The 20,771-nt window shown below is 34.7% G+C and overlaps 1 protein-coding gene across 1 annotated transcript; it reads left to right on the forward strand.

Annotated features, from left to right (window-relative positions):
• Positions 1-30: 30 nt before the first annotated feature.
• On the forward strand, positions 31-20,488 carry LOC121367613 (nucleolar protein 8-like). Its single transcript, XM_041491894.1, has 18 exons — positions 31-99; positions 4,437-4,597; positions 5,890-5,952; positions 6,569-6,647; positions 7,507-7,660; positions 8,782-8,850; positions 9,262-11,016; positions 11,540-11,659; positions 12,249-12,362; positions 12,832-12,919; positions 14,241-14,352; positions 15,013-15,117; positions 15,967-16,160; positions 16,752-16,848; positions 17,139-17,242; positions 18,625-18,707; positions 19,871-20,055; positions 20,107-20,488. The coding sequence occupies exons 2-17, from the start codon at positions 4,453-4,455 to the stop codon at positions 19,937-19,939; spliced, it is 3,351 nt and encodes a 1,116-aa protein (XP_041347828.1). The 5' UTR covers positions 31-99; positions 4,437-4,452; the 3' UTR covers positions 19,940-20,055; positions 20,107-20,488.
• Positions 20,489-20,771: the final 283 nt, after the last annotated feature.

A 20,771-nucleotide genomic window follows, 5' to 3' on the forward strand; every position in this document is an offset into this window, starting at 1 on the left:
GAGGAATTTACAGAACATATATTTATGATTAAATCAAAACTTCCTGTTCATCGTCAACACGTGTGGTGATGCCACATGAAGTCTTTTTTATTTCTAAAAGTCAGTATACATAGCTTTATTAGAAGCAACCTCAAGGGTAGGACTTTCCTTTGGCACGGTCACATATAAAAACATTATAAATACTTATCATAAATATAGTTATGGTTAAGGTTAGTGACAGTGCCAAAGGAAAGTCCTTCCACCTCAAGTTTAGAGATTGAGTTATAATCAAATGGTAATCTAACCTGAGTACTCTGATGGAAACAGAGCTAGACAGGACATTTGGACAGTTATCACACTCTTGTTCAGGCGTCACATATTTCATTTACAGTTGTTACCAAGACATCATTTGAGCACATTGACTTATTAGTCATTGGCTATTCAGGGCTAGCTCAGGAAGTAGGGCGATCTCGCCACCAGTCGATCTCGCGCCGTAAATTCCATATACTGCTGGGCGAAATCGCCGTACTATATAAAATTATATCTAACTAAAGAGGAATTTTATTATTCAAAATGTTTATATTACTATCATTTACTGCATGAAATGATATGAACAATGTTCAAATCAAATGTGATGTGTCCTTTTTTTCTGTCTTTGCCTGTTAAAGTGTTAGCTAGTGTTTGTATTCTGCCGATCGAAGCTGGGCGAAATCGCTGTATATCGCCGTAAGGCCCCTGCTGGTTGAAGCTGGGCGAAATCAATGTAGTTTTGTCCGGACTTAGACTACTTTGGGGTGTATGTAAATTGAAGGGACTGTCGCTATTTCTGCTTAATAAAATTAATGTTCTAAACAATTAAGCTTGACATAGGGAACTATGATGTAGGCCTATGTGATATATCTATTAATAATAAAGACACATTTGGGGGAATAATAGCCAGTGGATGTTTCAATCTGAAATGATAAACACAAATAAAGTTAAAAGAATGACATAAAAATTGTTTCAGTGATATAGAATTGATATTAAACAATAATAATTATAATTATTATACTCGGTGTTACTTATATGAATTTTATATTACTGATATATTTTATAAAATCATTAAAATAACATTAATAGAATATAAAAGCATAATGAATAATATAAACTTATGCAAGCAAATATAATTTCCCTGGAAACTTGTATAGCCTAATATACAGAACTTTACAGTAGCCTAAAGTGTCAAAGGGGTTCGTTTTTTAATTAACTAGTATATAGAAAATTGTATGACTAATCAGAGGCGCATTATCGGGGTAATTTAATATTGTATATTGTGGATGATTAATGTAATTTAATATTTTCCAAGAAACAAAAGATAATAATTAAAAAAATATATATTATAATTATAACATAATAACAAATTTATTTATAAATACGTCAGTAAATTATTTATTTATAATTTTATCGCACACATTTAACACCATAATAATTTGTATGTATATAAAAATAATAAAAATAAATAAAATAAGAGAAATATTTGGCAGTGTTAACTGCACCCCACTTCAACCCCATGTGATCACATCTGGAATATCCCAGATCTAATAATAGTAACAGCTAAACGTTGACATCTACTCTAGATCTAAGGTCAGTCTTACTTTTTTTTTTAAATGGTACACCACGTTTTCTACAAATATACATAATTGAAATATTTTAATTTTTATCTTGTTTTCCTAGTTCACTTAAGATAATTACATACACTCGGTATCCAACAATTTGTAAAAATGAAATAGAAACGTCTCCAAAGGGTATTATTTATAAAAATGAACTGAAATTAGAAAGCTATCTTGCTGTGCTGTCTCAAAAGAATGCAAACATATTATGTAAATTTAAAACATGTAATGTGAAACTTAGATTGAAACTGGAAGATGGTATAATACGTCAAACAGAAAATGTCATATTTGCGATCTTAACAAAATTGGAGATGAATATCATTATATATTTGAATGTAACTATCATGTATTATTAAATGTGAGAAAATATAAAGATACGAGATATTCAGATAATAAATTCTTTAATAGCAAAAGTGTGTTTATAAAAAAAGAAATTATGTCTGTTAATGTATGTCCTCCACGTTAAACTTCCACGCATGTGCATTACAATTTGTTATCGGGCCTACCTGGACTTCAGCAACTTCATCTCTGGAGACTTCCATCAGTTCATCGTAGAAGTCTTGTCCTCTGGTGCTCTCAGTAGTAGGTGCGCCAAGCATTTCCTCTTGGGCACTACACCTGAAACACCTCCATGGGAACGGTTCCTGAGAATTCACTGTCTGTAAGAGTCGCGTGTCATGCCGCTGTTGCACGTTCGGTGCTGCCACAAGAAACAACCGTCGCACAACAATCCTTCCTGACGTGGACGAACAGTGAGATCACACATGATACAACTATTAACAGCCATTCTTGAAGAAATTTTATCACGTACAACGAAATGCGTATAACCTAAGTATATATAGCAAAAGCCCTATAGCAAAATTCGAATGCGAATGATATCTGTCCAAATTGTGCCGAACATTTTATAGCTACAATGTATTAACACATTTAACTGGTTGTAACAACAGTATGATTGGTAATCAATTAGCAAGATAATCTGTTTAAATCTACAATGCTATATTAATTGGAACAACAAACGATGTCGGTGTTTCTTGTGAGTATAGTTTTTTCGCAGTGACCACTGTGCATACCGTTTTAAAGATGATTAACACTAATAATAAGGAACTCTAATCAACATATAGACATAAACTGTTATAATGAATTATAATCATCTGTATTACAGTATTAACTATTAAAATACAGAAACAATTTCCCTGTAATGAAACTGAAATCGTGAAATGCTAATAAGCAATATATCTTTATATCTGTCCTTGTATCTTATCTCGTTAGTTTTCTGTTACTGGTAAATTAATGTGATCAGTTCTATAAAACCGTAGATGTAAAGAACATATCGAAAAAAGAAAACATACACAAGCTTTTAGTTTGACATTTTATTAATTTGTAACATTAACATGTTCTCAAATATATAAGTGTACTATAAAATGGAACACACAAACATGTCGGCGACCACACCCAACTTTTTGAGAAACCAATATCAAACCCAAAACATGCACTGAATAATAATAAGCTTAAAGTACTGTCAGTCGGGCCAACTTTGTTGTAAACAGTATGGAAGACAGAAAACAGACAGATGGAGTTTAAGTTTGAATTTTATTAATTTGTTACATTAATATGTTCTCAAACAATAAGTAAGTGTACAATGAAATGGTACACAAAACGTCGGCGATCTCGCCCAACCTTGCTGATATGGAGTAAACTGAACAAAAGCAATGACAGAAAAAACAAAAGCTTGGGAATAAAGAACAGTATCAAACCCAAAACATTAATTAAATATTATTATAATAACCAATTTATTGTAATAAACAGTGACATTCCCATCTGCTTATATGTATATAGAGTATGGCGATTTTGCCCAGCAGTATATGGAATTTACGGCTAACTCGCCCGTGGCGAGATCACCCGGGCAAAATCGACCGGTGGCGAAATCGACAGGAACTCCTAGCTCAGCCACTCGCCAAATTCGGCAATTGCGAATTTTGACAACAATTGGCGAATTTTATTTTAATTTGGCAAAAAAATATTGTGTTATAATTTCTATTTTTGTGGAAAATAGCTATAGGTTTTGCATTTTTCAGATAATTTGGCAAAATTTTCTGATCACCCAGAGCTAGCCCTGCCGCTATTGGATGTCAGACATTTGTTAATTCCGACATTTAGTCTTAGACCCCCAAAACTAATTAAGACATTTTTCCATTTGCAGCAAAGGATCTTTTATTTGTGCTTAACCATGGAAAGGACAACTCATACCTCAGTGTTTGACATACCATTCAGGAATTTTTTATTTAAAAATCTTTGTACATGTTCTTTATTCAAATGCTAGTCAACTCACCCTCAAACCATCTCGCCCCTACCAACTCGCCCCAGTGTTTGGACAACTCACCCCAAACTTTACTGTCTATAAATAATTGTGACAAAATTAAAAATGGATGTCTACAATTTTGGTATCATTTATTTATTAATATTACAGTGAAACTCTGCTATAACAACCATTTATTAAATGGTTTTATATTGGGGAGATCTTAATATCGGATAAATAATAATCTATTACAATGAACTGTCAAGCCTATTTTAACGATGTTTGTGAGTTTGTCCCTTATTTCCTTAAAGGGATGATCAGGCAAGGCTTTTGGACTCCGACTGGTGTGCATAATCAACAATATTTAATGCACATTATTGCTTAAAATATTGGTATATTAATTTAAAAAAATGGTGATGATATGAGTTGACTAAACAGTGTGGGGCGAGTTGACCAACAACGTTAGGGGCGAGTTGACCTGCTCCCCTTTATTCTATCTCTTTTTATTACAGCACTGTGTGATCTACCATGACTGATAAAGGTGAAACACAGAAGCGTAGAATTCACGTTGGGGGCCTGTTCCCAACCATCACAGCCAGTGAACTTGGTGACAAATTTTCAAAATTTGGAACTGTAGCCAACGTGGAAGTAAAAATTAGAAAGAATGAGAATGGTAATTTATAACATTGTGTAGTAGTGTTAGTATGAATTGCTTAAACCATCAATAATTAGTAGAATTTTTTTTTTTTCCCTTAGGTCCTTGGTTCTTATGTGGGTTTTGGGCGTTTAAACCTCCCTGCTCCAAGCAAATTGTCTATTCTTTTTAAAGTATTTTTTTGGGGAGCATGACCCATCCCTCTATAAACTTTGGTCAGCACAATCCAGCACCTTCAAATCCACTCTGTGGTGGTTGAGTTTTAACTTTTTCAGCTTAGTAAAATGGATTGATTGTATAGTAAAAGAAACTTAGTAGGTTAAATTATTGCTAAATCTTTGTATTATATTCACATTCACATATAATTTTCAAACACCAAAGTGCTGTTTATTTTGTTAAAAACATAAATTTATATGAATGGTATTAAAATAAAATTAAATAAATGATTTAATTACAACTGTGCATTAGTGATAAAAACAGGTGTACATACAAACTCTTTGCCCTACATGATGTCCTTGTGTTTGCCAAATCATGATGATGTCATATTTTGTCCACACCAAATCATCCAGTAAAATTATATGTTGCCCCATTGCATGATAATTTGTAGTTAGAAATTATTTGTATTTCCTCTATTGTTAGTGCCAGCTGGGATAATAGAATATAGTAAATATCAGGCCCTGAAAATTTAGAATTGGCATAAACCATTTGGACTAAGCAAAAGCAAGTAGAGTACCGGTAGCCCATTTCATTTTTACATACCGTAACCCATCATGACCAGGTAAATAATGTAGTAAAAGTAATCAATGGAAAATGGGTTACTCAAAACCAGATAGGCACGATCGAAACTATTGTTCTCTCAATTTTAAGAGGCCTGAATATTCTTTCTAACTTACATATATAATGTTTGTTTTGGATGTTATACCTTTTGGTAGCTGACATCTTTTGTTTGTGGGGAGGGGCGGGCGGGATGTAGCTCAGTGGTGCAGTCACTGCACTGTGCAGTGCTTGCCTGATGTGTGATTGATTTAGGATTGATTCCTGTCAGTGGGTCCATTGTTCCAGGCAGTGCGCCACAACTGGTGTAACAAAGGCTATAGTATGTACTGTCCTGTCTTTGGGATGGTGCATATAAAAGAACCCTTGCTGCTAACCAGAAAGTGGCGACACCGGATTTCCTCTCTCAATATCTGTGTGGTCCATAACCATATATACCTGATGCCATATAACTGTAAATAAAATGCGTTGAGTGTGTTTTTAAATAAAACATTTCCTTCCTTCCTTCTTCTTTTAATGGTGTTTTTTTCATCCAGGTACGCCAGAAAAGACATTCGCATATGTTGATTTTGTGTCCACTGAAGCCAACTGGAAGAAATGTAAGTTTTTTTTTGCGTCTGATAATTTTGTTTTGGACTTGTTATTTAGAAAATTTGGTTTGGGTGACCAAATTACTGTTACTTTCATTATGTAAGTGTATATTATATTTCTAAAGAATTTTTTTTTTTGAAATATGTTTTAAACAGTTTAAATTATTGCTATTTGTGTCTAAAATAGTTTTTTATTTTGACACTTGGTTTAGAGAATGAGAGAGAGGAAACCTGTTACACTTTCCACGACTCACACTGGAATTTTTTTTGTTGTAGCCAATTTTCAAATATGTAGAATATTTGCTTTAAAATGATTAAAAATGGGTTAATTTAAAGAATTTTATTAGCCAAAGACAACATTTTGTAGCCACTTTGCATAAAAATAGCTATGGCTGATTTAGCAATGGACAGGGTGAGCCCTGACTTTCCCTTAGACAAGACAGCACATACCACAACCTTTGATGTACGAGTTCTAGGGCACTGATTGAAATGGGAGGGAAACAAGGGCAATTGATTCTACGATCTATTACACCTCAGGTGAGAGCTCTATGACATATTTACATTCCACCCTTCTGATTGTATTTGTTTGAATGGCTGATAAACAATTTATATTCTAATTTTTAAGGCTTGAGCACATTTAACCATACCAAGTGGAAAGGATCAGAATTGAAGCTGGCGTTAGCAAAACCAAGTTTTCTTGAAAAGTAAGTTTTTCTCAGTTATTACATTAAAAATAAATTCAACAAAAGTAATATTTTTTCATACTGATGGACAAAACTGAATAAGGGGATTAAAAATTCACCTTATTTCTGGAAAGCATCAGTCTATGGGTTATTTAGGCAAATTATCTCCCTTAGTGTATTTTTAATAAACAAATGTGGCTATTTAGGCAGTCATCAAATGTATTACTTATATTACTGAACATATGTTTTTCTGCTTCTTGTGAGTATTCAAAACATTAAAACAACATTATTTACCAGGGCTCACACTGAGAATAATTTAGTTTTAGTCAGTTTTCAATGTAGAGTACATATTTCTTTGAAAAATGTTACAAAATGGCTATTTTAAGGAACATTTTAATAGCTAAATACTAAATATTGTAGCCACTATGTATAAAATTAACAATTTGGCAATTAAAAATTCAAAGCTGTTTTAAGAGTCATAATATGATGACAGATTTCTTCAGAAATTTTGCACCTTGTTACAATGTTTTTTGATTGGATTTTCATTCCAGCCAGTGCACCACAACTGGTATATTACAGGCTGTGGTATGTTTTATCCTGTCTGAGGGATGGTGCATATAAAAGATCCCTTGCTACTAATGGAAAATTTCCTCTTTAAAGCTATATGGCAATATTACCAAATGTTGACATCCAATAGCCAGTGATTAATAAATCAATGTACTCTAGTGGTGTTGTTAAACAAAATAAACTAATCTACTGAAGGTGGTTTTGTTTGAAAAATAATCTGAAGAATTAAAGGTATTGTAATAAGATATTGAAACATCTTAGGAGATGATGCTTAAATATAAACCATTAATCAGGGAATGTTGTGACAATTCAGGTTAGCAGATGAACGACAACATGGTAAGGATGAGGATTCGACACAGCAGCTCTCTGAGACATCTCACCTACACAATCCACTACAGAACCTGGCAAACAACCAGAGCTTTGAGTTGCGAGGAGCTGTTCCTGGAACCCCCATTCCAGGAGAGAAGGTCAGTTGACAGTGGTTTTGCCAGAAAGAAATCTTTTGGTATGGTGCTATGGAATTGAATATTTACAATGTGTTTGCAGCATGCACCTGCTGTCATCCAGAAAGAAAATGGCTTAGGTTTAGGGATAGGGCTAAGAATATCACACAATGTCAAATGGTTAACTTAAAAAAAAAATGTGGGTACGGCGCCATACCCGTTTTACCCTCTGGCAGAAACCCTACAGGGCTTCTAGAATTTTTATAAAATCCACTAGCCATGGGATCAGTGATTTAAAAAATGTACTAACCACGATTAAAAATTCACTAGCCCTACTCTACTTTAAGTTTATATATTTGACTAAATAATAGTAATAATCATATATGTCACCTAAAGAGGGAGAGAGCTTAAAAACACCAACACTACGGGTGGGAGCAGGATATATTCATATTTACAAAGTAGATTTTAACCAAAAAAAACCTAAAATCAGTAGCCCTCGGGCATAGCAATAGTAGTTATTTACTAGCCAAACATTGAAAATCACTAGCCATGAGAGTGGAGCCTCCATAATCTAGAAGCCCTGCCCTGGTTGAGATGTTTTTCAGCTCTTGCTATAAATATCAGAATTGTAGCTGTATGAAAATGTGGTTATCATCTTCATCGAGGATGTCACTCTTTACATCTGGGGGCGAGACGTGGTAAAGTGCTCGCTTAATGTGCTGTCGGTTTGGGATCGATCCCCATCAGTGGGCCCATTGGGCTATTTCTCGCTCCAGCCAGTGCACCACGACTGGTACATCAAAGGCCGTGCTATGTGCTATCCTGTCTATGGGATGGTGCATATAAAAGATCCCTTGCTGCTAATCGAAAAGAGTAGCCCATGAAGTGACGACAGCGGGTTTCCTCCCTCAGTATCTGTGTGGTCCTTAACCATATGTCCGACACCATATAACTGTAAATAAAATGTGTGTACATCACGTTTTGTTAATAATTTTACAATTTTTTTAACCATTTATTTATTTTATTACTTTTTTTATTTTTTTATTTTGCTAGACTTTGTACTTCAATGAAGTCAGATACATGTGTAGTATTTTTTATCTTGGTGTTGAAAATAATTTTTTATTAATACATTTTGTTTGTTTCAGAACTGGGTTGTAGGAAAGTATGGTAGAATTCTTCCAATACTACACCTGAAAAAAGATGGGAAACAAAAGGTATTTATTTAACGTGAAATCCATTTAGAAACGGTTGTTATGGTGTTTTGCTCTACTCATCACTGTCCATTGAGTTGGTATACAGTATGCATACCCCTCTACCGGTGAATTGTTTTTTTCAATACTCGTCAACGAAAAATTTGTGTCTCACCATAAGCATAAACGCCCCCTCCCTTATCAAAATCCTGGCTATGGGCCTGTTTTATGCTTTAATATATTCAGTTTGCTGTCATTAAAAAATTAAGGCCTTGTTTTTTGTTATTATTTATTTGTGAAGTTTTAAAAAACCAACTTATTTGTTGAGAATTCTTTGTCTTGATTTTTCAGCATTGTCAGCATCACTCATGTCTCTTCACTGCTGTTCACTAACAAACTTTGATTTATCTGGTGTTTTTTCTTCTTTTTTTGCAGTTGATTACTCATGATCCATCAAAGTACTGTCACAGTTTGAAAAGGCTAAAAGACGATGACATCAGTAATGTCAGTCCCACTGATCTAACATGGGAGATAACTCACACAGACAGTGCGATAATGAAGAAGCAAAAGGGAAATTTTAAATCTTGGGCTTCAAAGAAAAAGACGCACACAGATCAGAACTACTTGATGTTGAAAAAGTTTTATGATAAAAAGCTCGAACAGTCTAAAAATGGTGTCAATGATGAATCAGATTCAGACGACTTTGAAGTTGTTCAAGTGTCCAACAAAGTCAACAATGATGATAATGATGATTCGGCTGATTCGGCAGACACTGATGAAATTATTGCAAATACACAAAGCAGAAGCAAAATGGCATCCAAGTCATCACATGGGCATTCTGAACAGTATGGTACTAGTTTTGTTAATACTGATAACAGTATAACAGACAAATCTAGTAAACCTTCTGTCCACAATTCACTGGTCAAAACATCTGAATCATTGACTTCAAGATTCAAGAGTGATTCTCCGTTAAGTAAAAATAATTCTTCCATCAAAACACAACAATTAAGTAAATCTTCTACCCACAATCCATCAGTCAATATGTCTGATTCATTGTCTTTAAGATGTAAGAATGATTCTTCATTAGCCAATCATAATTCTCCCATGAAGTCACAAAAAATGAGTTTCACAAGTAAATACAGTTCTAGTTTGGATAGTTCATCTGACACTTCATCAGACAGAGACCACAGCAGTGTGAGAGCTCTGAAAAAGAAGCTAGCAGATTCTACCTCTAAAGGTAATGGACTGGAATCACCAGCAGCTAAACAAGCGAAACATTCTGAAACCTTTAACACTAAATCAGATATATGTAGTCCAATATCTTGCACATCAGATTCACGTGAATTGACTCATCTCCATGGCAGAAGTTCATCTAAATCATCAAACAGTTGTAAATGGAAGAAGCCCACTGTCCCAGAATTCAAAGGATTGTCAATGTTGACTAGTGATAGTGAAAATAATGACACATCAGAAAATATTAGCACATGTCAAATAAACACTGGTGTTAATTCATTAATACAGATAAATGAAAGTGCAGATGCAGATATTTCTGATACAGGTTCTGATGCAGGATCTGCCAACTCAGCAGACACTGATGACATCATTTCCAATGCCAAGAAAAACATTAAAACTAAATGTAAAGAACAACGCCAAAAATGGTGGAATTCTATGGATGAGTATTCTCCTGGTTTTTCTCTCATTGATGTAGATGTCTCTTACACACAAAGGAAACAGCAAACTGATGATGATAGTGATGATGATGATGTTGATGATGATTTTGCTAAGCTTAGCAAACTTGTAGAAAGAACAGACATAAAGATTTTGTCTAGCACACCAAATCCGGTTGCTATGCAACAGAAGGTGAAAGGCGGTTTGTCACTTAATGAATCCAGCAAGTCTTGTGAAGATTCGTTCAGTAAAGATGATACCATTCAAGGCAGTAGGTCAGACAAAACACTTTCACATCCATCAGCAGGAGCTGAAGAGTTGCCAGGATCTACAGCAATCTCTAAGAGAGTATCGGTGGAGTCTGGAGGTGTCAGACAGACGTCAAAGAAGCTGATCATATCTTCAGAGCTGTCTGATAAAAAACATGCTGATGATAACTTGAAGAGGTTGCAGTCTGTCAAGGAAAGAGACAGAGAGAATCGGATGAAGAAAGCAATACTAAAGAAAGCTTTGTCCAGTGTGGTAGGTATCATTGTGGTCAAGTATCGTATTAATTGATTACGCTAAGATATTCGTTATGATAGTACATCTAATTGATGTCGGCAACATGTGTTAATAATTAACTTAATTTAGTATCATGAGGGCTAGCTCTGGGCGAACAGAACATTTTGCCAAATTATGTATTAAACTTCAACTGCAGAAACCTACAGTTATTTTCCAACACAATATCGATCATAACTTGAAATCATTTTGCCAAATTGTTTTTAAAATTCACAATTGGCAAATTTGGTGAGTGCCAGAACTAGCCCTGATTATGTTAATGATTATTCAGGAAGATAGTACATTATTAATGTATGAAGCATTGTTCAAAATAGTATGTAGAGTTGTCCAGTATGTAATTAGTATATTAAGGAAAAGTGTTTAATTAATTATAAAGTTCTAGAGCATGTTCTATTTCTGTAATAAGTTAAATTACAAATATGAATCTCTATTGGAATTCCAGTGCCATACAAATTCATACATATATAAATTATCATTTAACAAGGATGGTGTTTGCTCAGCCAACAAGAAGATAGTATTTGACTCTGATGATGACTTTGATCTTCCTACTACTACTGAACCAACAACAACAGTCATCAAAACAAAGCATAACGATAAGCAACAGGTAAGTACTAAATTTCCAAAACATTATATTGACAATGACTGATTATCTTAATGCTATGTAAAACTGATAAAAAGGTCAATCAAAATGATAACCAACAAGTAAACACTTCATGTGAAATCACTGTATTGCCAAATCTACCTAACGCTACTGAATATTAATAACCAACAGCCAATGAGACATAGTAACAAGCTTCATGTAAATATTACTTTCCAAACAATTATACTGGGGGTTTTGGGTTTTTTTGTTGTTGTATTTGATCATTTAATGTTATAGCTTAACAGTTTTGAACCTGGAGCCATAGACTCCCTTTGGGTCCATATAAAGGCTCATTTTGTGAAGTGAATTATAAATTAAAAGCAAAATTTATTTGGACTCCCAATAAAGGCTTTACAACTGTTGTCTTTTTGCTGATACAATTTATTGTCATAATTAAAGTGGTCCAATTACCATGGATATCATTTATGTGATGCATTATATTTTAATTAGGGACATGTGGACTGAAAAATCTACTGAAATCTGTCTTATCTCAACTAAATTAACACTTGATCCTATGTGTCTGGGTGACTATTTCTGTCGCTTGTTGTTACAGGCTGTGAACACCGGTCCATCTCTGTTTGACAGCGAAGATGACGATGCTGGTGTTACTGCTGATGGTGAAATGTTTCATCTAAGACAGCAGTATGAGGGCAAGGCAGGAAGGAAGGTAAGATCAAACTTGACAAATATCTTGCCTTGGCATTAGTATTCTCTTTTTCATCAACATTATTTAATTTTTTCTTGGATCTCTTTGTTTTTCATTTCTGACATTTTCTCATTTAGAAACATGTATCAACTCCAACTAAGGCTACTTCTTAATATAAAAGGAAATCATGTTTTTATTTATAATGTCAGGTCTGCGGCCTAATTCACTAAACTCTCGCAACTTTGCGATCTCGCTGTGCAATGCTAAAAGACTTGCAAAGAGGATGCTTTATTGTCTAACAGAGCCTTTGGAAGAAACGTTTATGAATTAGGCACTAGGACTTTAGAACATGTATAAACTTCATTTAAATCTGTTTTTGGTTTTTTTTGTAATGGAAAGTAGAGGATTTGATTTAATATACCTTTCGTGATCTTTACCTGAGATGATAATATAGCATTTTAGATTTAAAATTGTTTGAATTATGTTTTAGCTGTTAGCTCTGCAGTCACGGATAGGAGCTGATGAGAGGTTTCGATTGGATGAGAGGTTTGCTGACAGTGAGGAAGAAAATGATAATGGTAAGTTAAGTATTTGTGGGTTAACCTTGAACAATACATTGTGCTGTAAACTGCCTCAACATACAAATCCACAAATGCTTCTTTTGTTAAATATAATATGGATTATAAGAGAAAAACCAAACAAACAATATTGACCATACCATTATCAAAATTGTGGTTCAGGTTAAGGAAGCCAGAATTTTATTCAAGGACTTGTCCTCATGTTTCTTTACAACTCGGTTACTGTCATAGCCCCTATTAATACTTTTTCTAGCAAAGCTGTATTTGATTGATAACTATAATTTACAAGCTGGATAAGGAAGTGAGGTGGGGAGTGGGTGGGATGCGATGGTTTTTATATATTTATGCATGTATTTATCCAATAACTTACCCATGTGATAATTTTAACCCGGTTAATAATGGTATGCAAATTTGCAAGTTCTCTAGGTAATGTGTTGCTGTGGATGGGTCATTTGCTTACAATCCAACAAGACCTGTGTACCTGAGCGTGATGTAACTAATTTGTGCTAATTGTAATGACGTCATATTACCAATGGCAGTGACTTTAGTACTGTGATTTGCTAAAAATTGATTTAAAATGTTATTTTAGAAGTCTTAGGGGCCTATAGGATAAATAGAATTCACTACTCATGTTTTTTAATATGTTAAATATCAACCTCATTTCGTTAATCGGTATTTGTCTTGGCAGAGCCTCGACAAATACCGATTAACATAGATTCAGCTGATATTTTCCACATTAAAAAACACTTGTGAAGAATCCTCTATTTATATATGTATATATATACCTGTGTGTGCTCCGCTACTTTTGACACCTTCCTATGCCCGTGTGTGATGTACCCAGTGGTAGTACTGGTATCTGAGGTACGATCAATAATAGGATTAGTCCCACATGAGATGGGGCAAACATTTGGCAATTTTGACATTAGCAGCAAGGAATATTTTACATGCACTTTCCCACAGACAGGATAGCACATACCACAGCTTTTAATATATCACTACCAGTCATGGTGCACTGGTTGGCATGGGAAAAATCCTAATCAGAGGATGTGTGACCACCAAGCGGGTTCAAAACCTTTGACCCAAGCACTTCGGGCAAGCAATCTAGATCCTACCTGTAGCTCAGTGAAGAGCTGGGGGTTGGGGGTGGGGGGGGGGGGGCAGAGAGTAATAGGATCAAAACTACCTGTGGGTGGGGAATGAACTCGGAACTGATCTGGTGTCGGAGAAGTGGAGGGTAATACAATCGATCCTTTTTCTCGCTATAACCAGACTGTTACATCACAGACTCATTTTACTGATTATGACTATTATTTTATTGTAGATCATGATGAGAAAAATGAACTGAGTGAGAAAGCACGAAATCTGAAGATTCTTGAATCTGTTGTTGGACGTGACAAAGTATATAAACTTGACTACAAAAAGAAACAGTTCAAGTGAGATTTTTAAAAAGGATATTTATCAATGCAAAGCTAAAAAATTTTTATCTAGTAGATGTTTATAAAAGTTAAATCCCATTTGTGCTTCATAAATATCTCAATATTAATAAAACAGCAATTATTCACAAGTTACATATCATGGTGTTTTATTGATTTTTAGTGTCTTGTCTCTAGAGATTGTTAATGTCATGTTTTCAATTGTTTTTTTTGTTTTGTTGTGAGAAATAGTGCTGGAGTTATCACTTTGTTAATGTCTTGTTTTCAAAAATTGTTAATGTCCTATTTTTAAAGCTTCATAATATCCTATATTTTTAGATTGTTAATCCCCTGTTCTTTCAGATTGTTAATGTCCAATTTTCAAAGATTTTCAATCTCTTTTAAAATACATGTATAAACAAATGAAATGTATACAGGTATATCAGCATTCAGACAGTGTTTATTCTGCACACTTATGAGTAAGATAGACTGTCCACAAAGCATTTGCAAAGTTTACTGTGGGTTATTATCTTAAAATGGGGCTCTATCGGATAATCGGTTACACTGGTTATTAGCATAAATTTGACATACACCGGGGCTATGCAATTAAGCGGATTTGACTGTATGAGAGACTGTTAATGTGCTGGGTTTTTCTTATTGATTGTTAATGTCTTGTTTCAGAGATATTGGTGCAGTTCGGTTTGACCCATCTCATGAAGACCACTCACAGTTTGAAATTAAAAGATCAGAAACTGAAGTGTCGAAGAATGTCACCAAACCAGAAAAGTAAGCTGTTAAAGGAAATAGTGATAATATTTTGTTAAAATCATTTAGATTTATTATATTAGGCATGTGAAACTAAAGCCTGGCCTACATATGATAACATACTACATTGCTCTGATTTCTATATTGCTTCAAAAAGTTCATTGCAGTGTTTAATATATATTGCTATGACATATATTACTATTTCGCTATGAGAACATTTCTCAATGAGCTGAATTGCTATAAATGTGATGTATGAGAAATATATATATTGAATATTGCCACAACAAATGTAGTATTCTATATAAAGTATATTGCTTCAAGAAATATATTACACTGATCTTAGTGTGAAGGTTGATTTGAACATTGTTGTTTGGGTGGAACATTAGACAGAGAGAAACTTTATTATTAATTTTTATTTTATTATATATATTTTTCAAATTTCATTTAAAATATTAAGACATTGAGATTTAGAACTGAGTTTAGTCTTAGTATTTAGTATATATTGTGAGCATATATGTTTTGTACTGTTTGAATTCGACAGGCAGGAGTGGGACGGGGCCCCGTGGTAAACAGCTTGCTTGATGTGCGGTCGGTTTAGGGTCGATCCCTGTCAGTGGGCCTATTAGGCTAGTTCTTGTTCCATCCAGTGCACCAAGACTAGTATTTCAAAGGCTGTGGTATGTGCTATCCTGTCTGTGGGATGGTGCATATAAAAGGTCCCTTGCTACTAATGGAAAAATTTAGTGGGTTTCCTCTCTAAGACTAAATGTCAAAATTACCAATGGTTGAACATCCAATAACTGATGATTAATAAATCATTGTGCTCTTGTGGTGTCGTTAAACAAAACAAACTTTTTAAACTTTCAACAGACAGAAAAAGAAAGCTAAGAAAGGCACAGAGGAAGTGGTAGAGGACGAGTTACCACAAGTAGACAAGACGCGGCATTTTGAGGTGTCTACCTCATTGAAGGACGCATTTAAAAAGTCATCAAGCAAAGAATCATTCTCATTGCTGTCAGCATTTGGACCCTCAAAGAACCAGTCGGAATCTTCAGATGAAGAAGGTTAAGATAAAATTACAATTTTAATAATGCAAAAATGAAAACATTTTACGGTTTGATATAGCAGAATTTTACTTCATATAGCTAACTGTACTTTTGCCATGGTATTTACTCTTTTTAAATGTTTTTCTTCAGTCTTGATTTCACTGATAAATGATGATAAAAATGATGGTTATCAAGACTAATAAACAACAGGCAAATACTAAACTTTCTTGTACTTAAAATGCTCATTCTAACTGTATTACTCTTTTCACTGTAAGAAATGCCAGTCTGTGAAGCATGAATTGAATGGTAGAATAATAAATATTGACAATGATCTCAGCAGAATTACTGATAATTATTAGTTTTTTTTTTTTTTTAAAGTGGATTGTTTAAAGACAAATACTTAATATTTACTTTTATATGTAGAAACATATGTACTTTATGTTAAGTGAATGTAAATTTCAAGTCACCTTCTAAGAAGTGTCAGGTTGGGCTTACGTTTGAAATATGTAACCCTTAGATTTTTAGTTTTTTCCTTTCAGACATTTCCCAATCATAGATAGTTTTTTCCTTTAAAACACTTTCTGATCATAGATTTTTTTTTTCTTCCAGACATTGCTGTGAAACCCAGTTTGTCTCATCAGGCATGGCGACAAGATAATAAGAGTGATGAAGAATTGATGTCGGCATCCGATAACAATGAAGATGGGTAGGTGGAACATTTGTTCTATTAATAATAAAAAACAAACAAACAGTTTAAGTTTTAACATTATGCAAAGCAGTTACTAAAATATCATGTATCATGTTTGTATTAATTTGTATATCATGTATTAATTAATTTGTATATGATGTATGTATTAATTAGTTTATATATGATGTTTTTATTAATTAGTTTGTATATCATGTTTGTATTAATTAGTTTGTATATCATGTTTGTATTAATTAGTTTGTATATCATGTTTGTATTAATTAGTTTGTATATCATGTTTGTTTTTACAGTTCTGAAACACCAGCAGCTAAGAGTGTACCAGCACCACCTAGAGTTATCTTCCCTGTCAAGAACAGGACATTTTTCTTCACCACTGATGATGAAAGGCTAAAAGGTTAATCGATGATTTATACAGATATCTTTTTCCAAGATTCTTTCACATTTACAGACAGGCTATATATCAAACTGACTTCATAGTCAAACAGAAAGTTAATGGAACAAATTACAGACCGGCTGTATATCAAACTGACTTCATAGTAAAACAGAAAGTTAATGGAACAAATTACAGACAGGCTGTATATCAAACTGACTTCATAGTAAAACAGAAAGTTAATGGAACAAATTACAGACAGGCTATATATCAAACTGACTTCATAGTAAAACAGAAAGTTAATGGAACAAATTAGTAGAATGATGAAAACTTCATCAGTATATGTTGTAACTTAATATAAAATACGAACTTGGGTAAAATACAAAGCACTTTTATTATTTTAGTTATGAATCGTCATATATGAAAACCTACAGCATGGCAAGACATCAAAAACAAAGCAAAAACATCTTGAAAGTATCATATAAACATAGAAGTAAAAGTTGCCATGGTTTTTACATTGCTCGTTTTGATCAAGATAAATCAGTGGCACTGTATGCATTATAGGAGGATCACTTTCAAGAGTATGCAACTTAAAATATTGGGCATATGGAAACTAGAAACAATCCTGATACCAAAGGAATTCATTTTGAGTTGGCCGAGAATCTAATGTAATAACATTAGAATTGTATTTGATTTTGATCTTGAAAAAGATGCATCATTTATACTACATTGTTGCCAGATAAACATAAATATGAGAATTACCAGATTTTTTTTTTTTTTTAAATTACAATCTTTTTGCAACAAAAAGGTTTTATTTTTATTTTGTTGTAAAAGTTTTAGTGTTTTGAAAGTTTGCCGTTTAAGGTGAGCTTGCTCCTCATCACTCTTCTGAGGTTCCGTTCAAGGAGAGTAATTTTTATCTCCCCTTAACATGTGTATGGTATCAATATATCGTAACTGGCCTCTGTGGCTTCATGGTTAAGCCATCGGACACAAGACTGGTAGGTACAGGGTTCGCAGCCCAGTATCGGCTCCCACCCAGAGCAAGTTTGAATGACTCAGTGGGTAGGTGTAAGGCCACTACACCCTCGTTTCTCTCACTGACCACTAACAATTAACCACTAACTCACTATTCTGGACAGACAGCCCAGATAGCTGAGGTGTGTCCCCATGACAGCATGCTTGAACTTTAATTGGATATAAGCACGAAAATAAGTTGGAATAGTTTTTTTTTTAAGTTAGGGTAGAATCTAATCACTCTCTTCTGGGTTTTCCTCTGAGACCTATTAATACAAATTTTGTGTTCTTTATAATGGTTCCAGCTGTGGGTACTTCTTTAGCCACTTGTCTTCTGGTGTTGTAGTCACTCTTACACATTACGCCATCTGCATTGTTGTCTGTTTCAGAGGGTGTTCAGTATTTCCTGCGACCCGCCAACTATGAAGATGTTGTCAGAAAATGGAGAGAGAAAAGACGAGATCTAATCGATGTACGTATGTTACTGACTATACAGTGGGTGGGGTATATTAAAGCTTTGTAGAATGCTCACATTATTAGGTAGCAATCAGTGGACTTGTTGAGGATTTTTTTCAGTAGCTCATGGCATGTATATTAAAGGGCTATAGTATGTGGTGTCTTGTCTAAGTTGATAAAAATATTTTTGTTTAATGAGCATGTTGATTAGCTGATTATTGGATATTAAACATTTGATAGTTCTAATACAGCCTTCTGTTATATTTTTCCATTGGTATCAAAGCATCTTTTATATGCATTTAACACCACATAGCATGGCCTTTGGTATACCAGTGATGGAGTACTGGTTGGGACAGGAGAAAACTTAATGGGTCGACCGAGGAGGCTGGATCCTATGGCCCAAGCACCTCACCAGTGTTTCTGCCAGAAAGAAATTTTTGGGTATGGCACTATGGAATTGAATGCAGCCACAGTCAACAGGGGGTATGGGGGGCCTCCCCCAGAAAGAAAATGGGTTAAGTTTAGGGTAGGGTTAAGGAAATCATACAGGAATTGTAAGAGTAATTAATTTTGTCAAAAGGTTAACTTCAAAAAAGATAAACATATTTGGGTATGGCACCATACCCGTTTTACCCTCTGGCAGCGACCCTGCTCAGGAAAGCACTTTACCGACTGAGCTAAATCCCACCCTTATTCAGTAGCAGTTGCTTATGTGGTGACTCCGGTTTCCTCTCATTTTGTACACCCAAGTGTCCAAAAAATCAAATGTCACAGTGGCAGATCCAGAAAATCAAATGTCACAGTGGCAGATCCAGAAAATCAAATGTCACAGTGGCAGATCCAGAAAATCAAATGTCACAGTGGCAGATCCAGAAAATCAAATGTCACAGTGGCAGATCCAGAAAATCCATTATCGGGGCCCCAATGACGTGTGGTCAAAGTCCACAAACTCAGATTCTTCAATATATAATATATATATATATAACTGTTGCAAAGTTGAAAGGGGTTCCTCCCCCCCCCCCCCCCCCCCCCCCCCCCCCCCCCCCCCCCCCCCCCCCCCCCCCCCCCCCCCCCCCCCCAGATCCACCACTGTGTCGGACACCAAATAATCTTAGCTTCAAATGTGCTGAAGTGTTTTAAACTAATTGTCCATTATTTTCTTAATTTCTTTCTTTACAGGCTTTCAAGTTGAAGCACAAGCGAGCACTCAAGAGACTGCAATCTAAGAACAGATTTCATAAAAAATAGTTCCTGGATGATCAGAACACAAGATGATTAAAGGATACAATTTAATAAAAATAGTAAAGTTATGATCAGAAGAAAATATGAGATGGAGGAGGGTGTGTGTCTGTTGGCCCCCCCCCCCCCCCCCCCCCCCCCCCCCCCCCCCCCCCCCCCCCCCCCCCCCCCCCCACACTGCATTCAAGCAAAATTGTTGAAGACTTTCAGGCAAAATGAGTTGGCCTGAATACTTTTCATTATGTATTTATATCATTCTGTGCAAAATACATTTTGTATTTCATGTACCAGTGCATAGGAATTCATTGGAAACCCTATATTGCTGTTTGGTGGTAATACAAATATGAATCGTTGTTATTCAGATTTGGGCATTTCCGTTTAATTTAGTCAAAAATCAGCCTGCAAAAATGTAAGTCCATACAGCTGTGACAACTGACAAATCTTGAATAATATGAATATTAGTTTATATGAGTGATCTCCCTTGTTAGATGATGAATATGGGTATTTTTGTGGGTATTAAAAATATATGATTATGTGTTAATAAACACATTGAAAATGTATAGATTTTTCTTGTAATTATCCCACACAATGCAATTTGCAGGGGATATTAAAACGGGCACTGTCCAGGCATCCATGCATGCAGCAGCCCCATCCCCCACTTTTGTCACCTATATATCTTGTAATTTGGATCACAATTTCTTCAAATTGGGTCTGAACTTTCTTCTTCAGCTAATTTTTATTGTCCATTCTTTGCCTTCACTTGGCTGTATTATGTTTTGTTTAAAAACACCACTAGAGCACATTGATTTACTAACGATCGGCTATTGGATGTCAAACATTT

This window comes from Gigantopelta aegis, chromosome 3, assembly GCF_016097555.1.
Source record: "Gigantopelta aegis isolate Gae_Host chromosome 3, Gae_host_genome, whole genome shotgun sequence".
Taxonomy (NCBI): Eukaryota; Metazoa; Mollusca; class Gastropoda; order Neomphalida; family Peltospiridae; genus Gigantopelta; species Gigantopelta aegis.

Coding starts and splice junctions, on each gene's coding strand:
- LOC121367613 (XM_041491894.1), top strand. CDS start 4,453: ATGACTGATAAAGGTGAAACACAGAAGCGTAGAATTCACGTTGGGGGC. Junction 7,661..8,781: donor CCCCCATTCCAGGAGAGAAG/GTCAGTTGACAG, acceptor TGTTTGTTTCAG/AACTGGGTTGTAGGAAAGTA. Junction 14,353..15,012: donor TACAAAAAGAAACAGTTCAA/GTGAGATTTTTA, acceptor GTCTTGTTTCAG/AGATATTGGTGCAGTTCGGT.